The sequence below is a fragment of the Cryptomeria japonica genome, chromosome 6, assembly GCF_030272615.1.
Source record: "Cryptomeria japonica chromosome 6, Sugi_1.0, whole genome shotgun sequence".
Taxonomy (NCBI): Eukaryota; Viridiplantae; Streptophyta; class Pinopsida; order Cupressales; family Cupressaceae; genus Cryptomeria; species Cryptomeria japonica.
Window position 1 is genome coordinate 85,813,298 of NC_081410.1, and position 13,579 is coordinate 85,826,876.

A 13,579-nucleotide genomic window follows, 5' to 3' on the forward strand; every position below is an offset into this window, starting at 1 on the left:
ATGTTTGATGTAAAGGTAGGTATGCTAGCAATAGAAGTTGTCAAAGGAATAGAATGATTGACTTGAGTGGGAGGTTGTGTATAACCTAAAGTTTCGGCACAACTCTTCATAGGCATCACATTCGAATCCACAATGTGTGCAATACCACGCAAAATATCAATTCCATTCTTATCACTTTGAAGCATATGTTTTAGACCCTCAATTAAAGGAAGAGCTTGACTATCGGGGTATTCTTGAGACATCCATTGTCGAAAATCATCAAATTGGTTATCCAATTTCGCAAGTTGTTCTACAGAAACCTCATGGAGAGCTTCTTCATCATTAGGAGGATTAGAGGAATTACCCATGTCCTCGTTAAAAAGGCTATTCAAATTAGGTTCCATCTCCTCGGTAATTAAACCTCGAAAAGACTTAATTCTACGGCTTCGTCTAACGGGAATAGTGTAAGTAGGGCTTATTGTTGTAAAACTCATGCACTAGAGAGGGAGAGAAGATTTTGAATTTAGAGGTAGCAAATTTCAGTAAAATCAGCCAATCTTCTAGATTTAAGCTGTTAAATGCAATCACGACAATCTCCCGAAATTTCGAAAAAAATGTCGAGGACCGTGGCGCTCGGAGTGCACACGGTCCTCGCAACTTTTTTCGAAATTTGCAGGGATGAAAGTTATGATGATTTTAGAGCTAATCTGAAAAAATTGAGTGATTTTACGATCTGTAGATAGGCCAAATTAAAGTTGCAATCTCAAAATTGAACCCTACCTAGATTGTCAAAAAATGCAAAATTTGAATTTTGAAAAAGAGAGGGAAACTGAAATTTTGAATTTTATGATTTTAGAGGGAATACCAAAGGCAATGCAAGTTTTGAAATTTAAAAGTTGACTCAATTTCACGCAAAATTCAATTTTGAAAGCGGAAATCAAAGTTATTGTAATTAAGCAATTAATTTCAAAAGCCACAAATTGCAAGAATTTGAATAAAGCACTGAAATTTCGAATGAATGCAAACACACTTTTTAGATTTAGGACAGTAGGAACACAATTTTGACACAAAATTTCAATTTCAACAATTTTTTTGAATGATTAGAAGCCCTAAACCAAGCAATCACAAGACCAACTTTGACTGTAATTTTGAAAGTGTTATAATTGATAAAATCAGCCAAAATTCTGGATTTTAGAAGAAAAATACAGTAAGATCTAGCTACCAAAATTTTGGAAAAAATGTCGGGGACGATGGCGCTCGGACTGCACACGGTCCTCGCAACTTTTTTCCAAATTTTCAAGGATGAAAGATTTTATGATTTTATTGCAGAATCCAAAGTTACAGCTGATTTGGAGATGTTTTGATCAGTGAAATTGTCGGACAAAGGTTGAATCAAGAGGGTTTCAAAAATTAGGGTTTTGACACTTAACCACTTAATTTTCAAAATTAAAGCACAGATATGAATTGATAATTTGCAATAGAAGGGTAGATCTGAAACAAGCATTAACAATTAAATATTTCACAAGTTCAATTACTAAAAAGAAATTTTAGGGTTTTTATGCAATCAACCTCTAAAATTTGCAAAAGATCAAACATGGAAATGTAATCAAGGAATCAAATTTTTCAAATCTAACCATGAATAATCAGAAAGGATGTTCACGTCGGGTTCACCAAAATGTAAAGCGGAAAATCGATCAAACCCTAGTTGCTCTCCCCTCTTCCAACTCCAAGGAGAGAGAAGGGAGGTTCCTAGGGTTGATGGTTTTCACTTAGGGGAGACTTTACATTCAAAAGAGGGGTTGAAACCCACAAGATCCAATCCCACACAATGCAAGATTGGATTCTAAATGTGTTTCAAGGGTTAAGACAGCAAGGCTACCCTCTTTTGTAAAGAATGTGCATAGAATGATTAGGCTAGGAATGCATAGAAAGTGAGAAAGATTCGCTTATAAACTGAGATAGGGATATAGGATGAAGCTGCGGACCTGGAATTAGCAGTAAAATGTCGATACGGCGCTGTCCTGCAAATTTGAGCAAAAGTTGACGGGACGATGGCGCCTGGCGTGCACATGGTCCTCCGAAAAATCCACGAAATGAAGGGGGATCTGTTCGCCTCTGCACAAGGATTCCAGATCTTCAATTTCAGCCGTGTACTTGCAACCTACACACAGAAAAGTGAAGACGATTGGGGGGTTAGGGATTAGGGGTTTGCCTTTAGGTCAAACCCCGGTTTTGGAATTAACCAAGAAATGAGAAATGTTGTAAATGTAAATGATTGTAATGTAAAACAAGTACTAATACCTTGTTGTAAGGATATTTGTATCCTTATGTGCGAAGGTATAGATGTTGTTGTTTGTTGTATGTTGTATGTTGTAGTATGTGATCTCCTCTTCAATGGTTGAATCCTTGTCTTGAATGCAACACTTAGCCTTGAATGGAGACTTAGAATGATCAATTGCTTGAAGGAATGCTTGAATGCTTGAATGTTTGAATATCGTTTCCACGCTTGGACACATATTTCCTTCTTACCCAAATGGGAGAGGAAAATGTCATTTATATACTTGTCAATTAGGGTTGATAGACTGATTTTCCCGACCTTAGGCCGACCAGGAAATGATATTTTCCATTTTGCAAACAAAAAGACCCGAAGTCCCATAGGAGACCGGGCCCAAAATAGGGCCAGGGACCAGGGCACTGGGTGCCATGGTCCTGGGGGACCAGGGTGCTGGGCCCACCTCCCGGGACAGCAGGGTGCAAGGAGGATCAGGCCAGGGTGTTGGAAAAATGTAGTTTTTGGTGTCGTGAGCAAGTTTCGGGGTCTCCATTCAGGTTCCGTGTTGCGTTGCCATCGTGAAGACCGAAATGCAGTCGAAATTGCAAGTGTCGCAATTTTAGGATGCTACACATCTTAAACTTGCTTTCTTAGATAACTAATGCATGCATTCTTCTATTTTCTTGTTCTTTGCTCTACTTTTATTAAGATTAGCAAGAGCATATCTCAATTCTCCTTCCATATCCACTACAACTTCAATGTCCCATATTTGTCAAATTCAAGCATTGTGTTCAAATCTTGGATCTAACTCAACTGTTAGACTCTTTACTCAGGATCCTCACTCTGATACCAAGTTTTGAACACTTTCGGATGTTGAGAGGAGGGGGGTGTAAATCAGCATATATTAAAATTTAACCAATCTATTATCATTCATTCCATTTACCACATGTGTAGAAGTAAAGAATCCAGAAACACAATAGTAATCACACATGAACACCAAGATTTTACGTGGAAAACCCAATGAGGGAAAAACCATGGTGAAAACTATCCCACTATATGAAAAATATGTTACAATGTTTTAGGCTCGAGGCCAAATAAGCTCACTGCTCTTGATATGGACTTGCAAGACTAATGTGGACAACCTCAGGGCAACATATAAGGGACTAGCATTACTGAGGCACACAATCTCAGGAAAGATACAATAGAGACTTGTGGACACTAAAGATCACTTCTTCAGGGCAAGATAGAAAGCATTTGAGAATGAAGTATCAATATGATTGAATTGTAGAGAATTGCATCCTTTGATATGGTGATTATAGTCCACGGTTAATACACATCTAAAATTGCCTTCATTACTACTCAACTACACTTGTACACCTTCACACTTACACAATATCACTTAATCACACTAAAACAACTTGTTCTTAATCCTCCAAAATGATTTCATCCTTTATATACAATTACACAATCAAAATAACATCAATTCGGTCGGCCTAATTTAATGTATCTTGTAGATATAAATCTCAGCCCAAAAATAATCTTCAAGGAAATGCAAAAGGTAGAATGAGGCTTTTAAAGCATCACACCATGTCGATACACCTTTTTGACCCTCCTAAATCAATGCCTATAGTTTCACACACTACCATATGGGCCAACACATCATAGGTTGGCTCCAAGAGATAAAATTGTTAATGCCCACTAACCAAACTAACTCAAAAAATGATGTGGACCACCAAAAACACTTGCCAATGCACCACATAGCATCATCAGAAACCAACGTTGCTAAACCATTGAACCACACCACCATTTAAGGTAGAAGAATGCAACACATTCTTTCAAACTATCACTTTGTCACTGCACAAGTCGATACATAGACCAATATAACTTTAATTATAGATCAAATGAGAACCTAGAAACTGAGATATATCAAGAATTTCCATCCATTAACATCATATTACAACTGCAAGAATTGATGAAGCAATGCACTATAATGCAGACCAAATTTATGAGTGCATAATCTGACAGACTATTCATTAAAACAGTCACACTTAGCCAATACCAACTACGGACTACTAAGATCATCTCCAAAGCTTTGAAAAATCCATAATAGAAATGGATATACCATCTGAATCATCCACCATAAAACTTGAATAAATATTACTCTATTTCGTATTTTTTATCATATTACATGCTCAAATGCTTATTATGTACTTATTCTTCCACTAAGGAGCAGGGACCCAACAACCATGTAATCCATAGGGTAATCCATATGGTAGCTTTGCTCGACCTATTTCAGTAAATGTTGATCCATCCAAAACTAGGGCATATCCATCACCATTTTTATCGCTTATTAATGATATCACCACTCCTACAATACAACATACATATCACTAAAAATTATTAATAATTATATAAGAAATTATTGAATTCATTGAAATAAGTGTGGTGATTTTCTTACCATCATCTTCTTTGTTAGCTCCTGGTCGACCTACAAAAAAGGGTTCCGATGGAACCCCCCCTTCATCGTACCAATTCTTGGCTGTTTTCTCCTTTAAATCAATCTAAAAAAATATTTCAAATGAGATAAATGTTAATTCCACATACATTAAAATATACATAGAATTAATCCAATAAATAGGTAAGGTGACTTAAGGGACTGGTATTTAGAGTTGGTATGATTGTAAAAATCCCATTTGTTGTTTTCACACTAAGATTAAATTTTAACTCTAAATTTAATAGTTCATGAGGAAGTTATTATGTGCTCGAATCATAAAGAACTAAGCCTTAGATATTAATCATTAATTTTATGAAAAAATATGTCTTAAATGAGTAATGGTGAAAATAATATATATTTATAATTTTTTCATGTTTTATGTTCATTTTTTATTACAATATTTTTCTTATAATAATAAATTTATTAATGGTATTTTTTAATCTAAATTTGGTGTATAGAATCATACATTTCTAATTGCAATACCATTGATCATTAATCTCTAGATCTCCTATTTGTCATTCTTGATTAGGTTCATGGGTGCAGACTTAACCTGGGTCACTTTTGTAGTCATGGATTTGACCCTCAAATTTAAAAATAAATATATAAATTTACAAACTTACACCTTATTGATCTTTCATCTACTATTATGATCTAACCTAGCCCATGTGCTAATTTGTGTGTTGTGTTATTATATTTAAAGACATCCACTCTTTCATTTTGAGATTACCTAGGAATCTTGATGACATTTATGTCATAATATTATACACATAATAATTTATAAAAAAAAATTATCCTCATTCAAGCCCTTGCCCATTTTCTTGCTATCTTCAACTATAGTTCTAAAGCTATTAATTAGTCCTTAGAGTAATATGCATGAGTTTTTCATAGTTCATTAGTTTAAAGTATATTTTTTTTTTGGATTCAACTATGTGTATTGTTGAATAGACTTGGGACCCATTATTAGGAAGAGGAGAGTGTGATGCAAAATATTGATGCAATTGAATCCAAAAACACTCTATACTCTTCCTCAAAGGTAATTCTCAACATCACCTTTCCTTACTAAAATTTAGCTATCATAAGATTAAGGCTAATAGTCTCTAACACTCCTATTTTTTGGTTAATTCATTCCCATGAATACAAGTATAGATCCATATAATAATATGCTTCCTTATCTAAACTAGAAAATATAACCAGTTTTCAAATTTGAAATGATCATTTGATTTAATCTTAAAATTCTAATAACTTGATAAACTAAATGTTTAATATCTTCTACAATAATTTTTCATTATCAAATTTCAAGTTAAATATGACAATTTATTTTTAAATTAATCAACATTAGTTATTCTAATCCAAAAACAAAATTAATCAACATTAATTATTCTAATCCCAATTCATTTATCTAAATTGATCATTTATTTATTTAATAAACTGAAATATTTTTAAGTGTTATATTTTCCACTCCAATACATCAAATCCCTTTCAAAGAAGACTTTTTTTTTTTTTTTTTTTCCATCACATCCCTTTAAACTTGGTTTTTTACTCGCACCCCTTTCAAACTTGTTATATTTTAATAAAGTTTATAATTCTGAATACATTTTAAATAGGATTGCTATCATTTTATCTAGGTTTATGTTCAAAGACAGTCATAAATTCTGTAAGACTTTCAATGCAATATAAAAGACATATCCTATAACACACACAGGTAAAATATTTGGGATGAGGAATATGTAACCTTGGTAAGGGTATTGGGAAAATTGCAAGGGCGTTGTGCTCCACAGGCATATGCATAGCGATATGGCTTCCCTACGTATTTTGGATTTACACTGCACATATCCATCCCTTTGCCGTGCTCCTCTGGTGGCAATGCAGCCTCAAGTTTTCCCCATGGACTGCCATCCAGAGGTATCATGAAACGTCCCACTCTGATCACACCAATTAACAATATTGTTTTGATTAGATAAAGCGAGAAGATCTTGAATTTATATACAAAACAGTCATTAAGACGGCAAATCTGATATTCTAACCAATGTTGTAACAAAGCAAAACATATATAAATTTTAAAAATATTATGTAGTTATAGGTACCGATAAACATCTAGTTGATTACAATGTATTCTTGTTTATATCCTTAACTTTTGAATAATCACACATATTCGGGTCATGTAATCTCCACAATTTATTATATTAGATTTTCTTAATTCTGGTTTTAAACTGTGTATGATAACTTTTTATCATCAATGTTTTGGATTATACTATATGATCCATCATCAGAATGAAAGAATTAACTAGAGAACAAAAATCATATAATATGATGGATCATTTCTGCTCTCTAACTAATTCTGTCATTCCGATGATAAATCATTTAATATGATCCGAAACATTGATGATGAAAAATTATTATACACAATTTAAAACCAGAACTACAAAAATCTGCTCACACATAGTTTCCAAATTTTCCATACTACAATGATAGGTTGCGGAGAGATTAGAGAGCTGGTACCTGGCATCTGGAAGAACATCCTTTCCAGAGAAGGATCTTAATTCTTGCAGTCTCAATTTATCCAGGATGGTGGTATCTGCATTATGTTCACAACAATCTGCTATCACTGCCACCACCTTCCCATTCTCATCTTTCTCCTCATAAGCATTTATGAAGTGGAATGTCACAAATAATGGCACTTCAACTGATGCTACCTGTCGAACATTTTTCATGTTTGAAATTCATCATTACATGAACTAACAAGGAATCAAGTATGAATTTGATTATAGATTCAGATATATAACCAACCATTTCTCCTGTATCTCTTAATACGACGTGCATGAAGGCCCTTGATTCAGGGTGCCATTTGAACTTGTATAGAGGAGTGGGCTCAGCTCTTAACAGATTCTCTGCACAGTACCTCAATGGCATTTCAGGAACTATGACATAGTTATCTGTCACAGGAAAAGAATGTACCCAACCAGGTGCAGGGCCACATCTACAATCCACCTGAATCAATTTCAAACCAAATTTGGTTAAATACACCTTAGATTTGATCATGACTATTATTTTAAAAAGTTCTATAAACTGTTAAAAAAAAAAGTAATTTTGAAGATTTAGATACATGTTAGATTGTGATATGCTGTCAGGGTTCAACTGTGTATTTTTTGAATCAAACTCATTCACTCATATTTTTAGTACTATTTCACACAAACCTATCTCTTTAATAGTGATTCACTTGAATCCATTTTTCATTAGCAGTGGTTCACATAAACCCATCTCTCGTCAGTAGTGATCCACTTAAACGCATCTCTCATAAAAATGAATAGTCTACTTAACACTCATTGCATCCAAGTGATGCCTATAAAGACAATATTAGATTGTTTTTAAAGTATTTCCGAAAAAAAAGAATATACTAAAATTTGGGTGTAATATCTACCAATCAATTTAGAATGGGAAAATTTCCATACTCTTCCAATCAAAGTCCTCTCGTTTGTTCCGGGTAGCATCCGGACCACATCATAACCAGGCTTGATGAGATCTGGGAGTAATGTAATGAATTCTGTATTGAACACCATAGGATGTGCTGAATGGATCAACCCCTGATAAAAGAACACAAAAACAATTGTCATACTCAAGATCATAATTCATACGTTTCTTTGAATTAAAGTTATGAGAAAAAAGATCATGATGGTTGTAGATCAAATAAATTTGATAAGTGGGATGGTGAAATTACTCCTAGTTTGTCTGTGTATTCAAACTTGCCCATGGTTTCCAAAGTGGCAGGATTGATTTGTATAGATCCTTTCATTGTTTCAGTCAAGCAAACAACTCTCCCATCGCCTAATCTGTCAAACCCACATGGTTGAATGAATATTGGAAGCAAATGGATTAATGGGTGTTCAATTTTTCTTTTCAATCAAAGTTGAATCAAATCAAGAAGAGGGAATTGACCTTATGACTCCTGTGTTGGCATTGTCTGTTAATGAATCACCAGAGAAGAGTCCTGCAAGTTCCCCAATATATTCAAGGAAGTTTTCTGCCTTTGGTACTTCAGAGAATTCACGATAACAGATTTTGTTGTTCTTTTTAGCAGCCTTGTAAGCCTCAGACTCTAACTGTGCATGTCCTGCAATTAATCTCCCATTCTCAAAGTGAAGACGAACCAGAGTAGAATATCTGAAATGGATAATCATATACCCATTAGAATATAGATATTCCCTTGAGATGTATCAGAAAACTAGCTAAAATCTCCATTACAAAAACTTGTAATACGGGAAATTAAATAAGATGAATTTGTACCCGTCGAAAAGGTGCCTGAAATTGTAGTCACCTACGTGAAACTTTCCTGGTCCATTTCTCAGGTAGGTACCATTCTGTGAATATAAAGGAAACAATCTTTAGGAGATCAACTCAACAATTGTAAACAATTTACATTCTTTTGACTGCAATCTCAAATCTTCTACATTTTAAGACAATTAAAATAAATGGTATAAAGCAGATAACGAATACAATAAAGAGAAACAGAGGCATAGACAAGGTCGAACATCCATGAATAATAATAGCTGTTGAAAACCCAAGAAAAAAGAGGAAAAGGTAAAGAAAAGAATACCAAAAAAAAATGAATATACTGAAATTTCCAAAAAAAACAAAAAAACTGAATAGAAGTACAAAGTGAATATAAGCACAATGCAATCTATCTAGGCATATTATATTTCTGGAGGGAATAGGCTATACAGTCATATAAATAGTCAGATAAATAAGAAACACATCTCCTAATACGCTTCTTTATACATATATTTCTAACAATTTATATAGCGGCAAAGCCCCTTCTCTTCCGTGAGAGAAAACACTATGTTAGCCCCTACTATAGGTTGCTTGGGCAAGTGAGCTCATTGGTTTTCACTGTCTTTCTTGAAAGGGGGCAATTGAGCTCATTGGTCTTCAACTGTTTTTCTTGAAAATTGATCTATTCCTTTCAGCATGAAATTCTGTCCTACATCCATGACTAACCAACGATTTAGGACCATAACTCTGCAATGATGGGCGAGAAATGCCCAACTGAGATGAAGAGGGAAGGATCAGGAGTTTAAGCATTCATAGTAGATCTATAACATAAAAACATAAAATCAATCATCTATGACACATGATTGGAAAAAAATTTAAATCAGAGATATTAAATTTTCACAGTTCATGTTGAAATCATGTGTGCTTTTTCTGATTTCAACTGTGAAATTCTTTTACATCAATTTTCCTCCTTCAGCTCTTATTCTACATCTTGATGATAAATGTTGAGTGTCGTCTGAAACATTGATGCAAAAGAATTTTACACAATTGAATCAAGAAAAAGTACAAATAAGAAAAGTTCAAATCTCAGTAGACACTGTTTAAGAAAACTTTAGAACCAAACTTAAAAGAAGCAAAGAAGCTCATGACAAACATTTGAAAAAAACAAAAAAAGAAGAAGAAGAAGAAGAAAGCTTCAGCCATTTTTCAAAGATTAAAATGACTTTGCTTTCAATTAATCCTGCAGCTTGTGAGTCTATTTGCAACAGATCTCATTTAAAACACATAAATTCTTTATGATGTATCTCAGAAGAATGTAAAAAAAAAAGAAAAGTAAAACAAAATAGAGTTAATGACTATATTTACCAGCCATTTTGGAATGTATCCATCCACTGCAAGTTCACCCTCCCAGCGCTCCCTTGCCACACTTTGCCATGCCACATGGTTAGACTTTTGGGTGGAACCTCCTTTAATTATATCTTTCTCTTTTTCATCTCTTATGCTCTCAGTACTGATTACCACAGATGCTTGAACTTTACATTTAGTTCTCAATCCATTATACAAAGATGGAACTTGATGCAAAGATCTGGAACATGATGATTGTCTTGATCCCTTTCCAGGGATCCTATGGTCATTTGACTGATATTTTGAGCTCTGCAAAGTCAGAATGTCAGACTGTAGTGAAGCCATCTTAAAAGAGTTTTCTAATACAGGAGATCAGAAGCAGACTAGAAGCTATGGAATATGCAAATAATCGTTAGATTATATAATGGTATTTCGATAACAAGGCGACAATTGTACATTTTTAAAAGGTGGAGGGAATATAAATAAATATATTCTACTGCAGGCTTAATTTTGTCGTTCACATGCACTGTGATTTCTCTTGGTCATGCCACCATCGCAGATTTTCGACTTTTGGTTAATAAATTCAACTGCAAATGTTACTTTCATTAAAGTAAACTAAACATGGAATCTTACAAATGGGTTTCTTTCAAAATCCTTTACTGGCAGATGCGGGTTTGAAATCCAACGAAGATCTTGTTGTTTAGTTAATTTTTTTTTATTTTTTAAAACCTATTTCAATATGAGACCCTCTTGGCTGAAGCAAGCATGATTCTAATGGAAGCATTAGCATTAATGCTATTTAAAAAAATTGAAAACATAGATCAATATTGTTGATTTAAAATAGTTGTTGAGGAGGAATCATATAGTAAGAAAAAGATTTGGATGATGCAAAACAAGAAGTGAATGAATATACGGGATATTAATTTACACAAATATCTTAATATCAATGAAGAGATAAAAATGTATATGCTAAAAAAATTCAGGACTGTCATGTGGACAAAACAGATTGGGCGAAAAAAGCACACTATATCAAAGAGTTCAACCCCCTACAGGAACATGACAAGAAGCTTATTTAAAGACTATAATTAAGGGAAAAACAAGGATTCTAGTTGCTCAGATTATGACTGATTTATATTTTCTGCAACAAAGGGGTGGTTGAAACTGAATGACATTTCATTCTTGATTGTGCGACATATGATGATATTCCCACTCAGTTTGGAAACTTTTTATAGATGGACAGTCCAAAAGAATTTTTTGAAGATACATGGTTTCAAAATTTTGCAAGTTTTCTAATCAGATCCACTTAATAAAAAAGTCCACATAAAAAAAAAATATGAAATTAGATTAATGCTGTATTTCTTGGTACCTTAAACAGCTCATAAATTTAATTAAAATCTTTCAATTCACTACAATGTTTTATCTAGCAATTCACAGCTACTGAACGGTTCAGTGATACAGGAATCAAAATCTCGCTACAATCCAAATGGACATTGTTATTTATTGAATTTAATAGAAACACGATGATCGAAGAACACCTGTTCGCAAAATCTTTAAAATTTTCTTAAAAAACAATAGAATGAAAGATATTTTTGTGAATAGAAAATTAAAAAAAATAACGTATCAATGTCATATCGGTGAGAATGAGGTGGTTCATTGGAAGTATGCACGACTGACTACGTGCATGGATTTCCAATTTTGCATACGTAGTTGTTGAATAAAAGAGAATACGACAGCTTGCGTGGGCAATAGTTCTTGTATTTATGGAAATGTATAGGCCAATGCTCTAGGTCATTCCCACGTATATCAAGGTTTTGGTGGGTTTTTTAATCCATAATACACATAGCCATGTATATTATTAATTTAAAAGAAAAGAAGTTTCAACAACCCTTGTGTGACGCTTTATCTCCTAGCTTTGACCTAAATTAGCCTACAAAATAGATATTAAATAGGTATTGTTTTTATTTTATTTTTCATAACTTTTTATTAATAAAAAATGAGAGTACACAATTCATAAAAGAAGTGGTAGATGGTAAAAAGACATTCTTTTAGTGTAAATATAATAGAATTCAAAATAAGGACAATAAACATAAAAATAATAATATTAAGTAGTTATTGTGATTCTAACATAGGGACGATCTTGATTATAAAGCTTTTCTTAGATAATTTTATGGACACTATCGTTAATAGACTCCCAATTAATGAGAGTGCCTTCCTCTTTAGGAGTATATTTGCCTGATTTTGGAATAGGGAGATGGATAACATCAAGTGAGGAATATTGTTAGAGCCAAGCTACCTAGTAGCTCGCCCATTAGAGGAGGCAAATGGTTGTTGAGAGTATTGGGACCAACCTCTATAGGTAATTGTTGGCAATTTGGAGGAATTGATTATATGTTGCATTGATGTTTGTCATTGATGTCAACACTAATTGTTTTGTTGTCTACCGGGTTCCAATAGAGTGGTTGGATTATCATGTTGATCTAGAGATCTTCTCCGATATGTTTCGGCTTGTGGAATTGGTTTGGATTGGTTATTCATATGCTCATGATGCATATCACATTTAGTTGGTTCGGGATTTGATGATCTGGAAGCTATCATTTGTTCTAGTAAGCCTTTTGGTTACTGGTAAGGGTTTTACCGATAGAGCTCTGTTGAAGATCTTTTGATGAATCCAATAAGTGGTGTTGGTACAACTTCTAGAAGGTTATCAGGATGTTGATGGTTATCATGTTCATATTCCAATTGATCGGTGGTGTTTCATTTGTCTTATGGTGACCTATTTTAGGTCCAGTGGTTATTCTGTTAGGTTATGGATCGATTTATGTTATGTGTTGGTTGATTCTCCTGATGTATTACCGGTTGGATTTATTGTTTGGTTTAGGTTGTTTTAGCCTTAGGATGACTTGGTTTATCATTGGTATGGGAGATTATGTAACGGATTTATTATATTATCTTTTAGGTGGCCGACCTAATTGTTTAGGTCCTGGGTTGGTATAAATATGATGTAAGATATCTTTGTAGATCACGGGATTAAGGTTATGGGATCATCTGTGTGCGAATAAAGTTGTAATCATATGTAGAGGTTCTGGTCGATCATAGGTGATCGAATTGGGTTTGTGTAAGAGGTTTAAGACCTCCAGTATTGAGCTTAACATGAACTGTACTCGGGCATAGGAGGTGATATTCTTGCAGCTCATTCATCTTTCTGGATTGTAGTTTGGATTTTT

At 33.8% G+C, this 13,579-nt stretch overlaps 1 protein-coding gene across 1 annotated transcript; it reads right to left on the reverse strand.

Annotated features, from left to right (window-relative positions):
• Window positions 1–4,230: 4,230 nt before the first annotated feature.
• LOC131079860 (carotenoid cleavage dioxygenase 8 homolog B, chloroplastic) lies at window positions 4,231–10,700 on the reverse strand. Its single transcript, XM_058017904.2, has 10 exons — window positions 10,377–10,700; window positions 9,027–9,100; window positions 8,679–8,903; window positions 8,461–8,572; window positions 8,195–8,326; window positions 7,533–7,733; window positions 7,245–7,438; window positions 6,478–6,667; window positions 4,710–4,812; window positions 4,231–4,619 (listed from the first exon to the last, which is right to left on the reverse strand). Exons 1-10 carry the CDS (start codon window positions 10,698–10,700, stop codon window positions 4,474–4,476), a joined length of 1,701 nt encoding a protein of 566 aa, XP_057873887.2. The 3' UTR covers window positions 4,231–4,473.
• Between the last annotated feature and the right edge of the window lie 2,879 nt (window positions 10,701–13,579).

Excerpts from the sequence above, each read along its gene's own strand:
- LOC131079860 (XM_058017904.2), bottom strand. The coding sequence starts at position 10,700 with ATGGCTTCACTACAGTCTGACATTCTGACTTTGCAGAGCTCAAAATAT. Across the intron at positions 8,573-8,678 it reads GCCAACACAGGAGTCATAAG|ATTAGGCGATGGGAGAGTTG; the intron begins GTCAATTCCCTC and ends TGGGTTTGACAG. Across the intron at positions 7,734-8,194 it reads AGAGGACTTTGATTGGAAGA|GTGGATTGTAGATGTGGCCC; the intron begins GTATGGAAATTT and ends AAATTGATTCAG.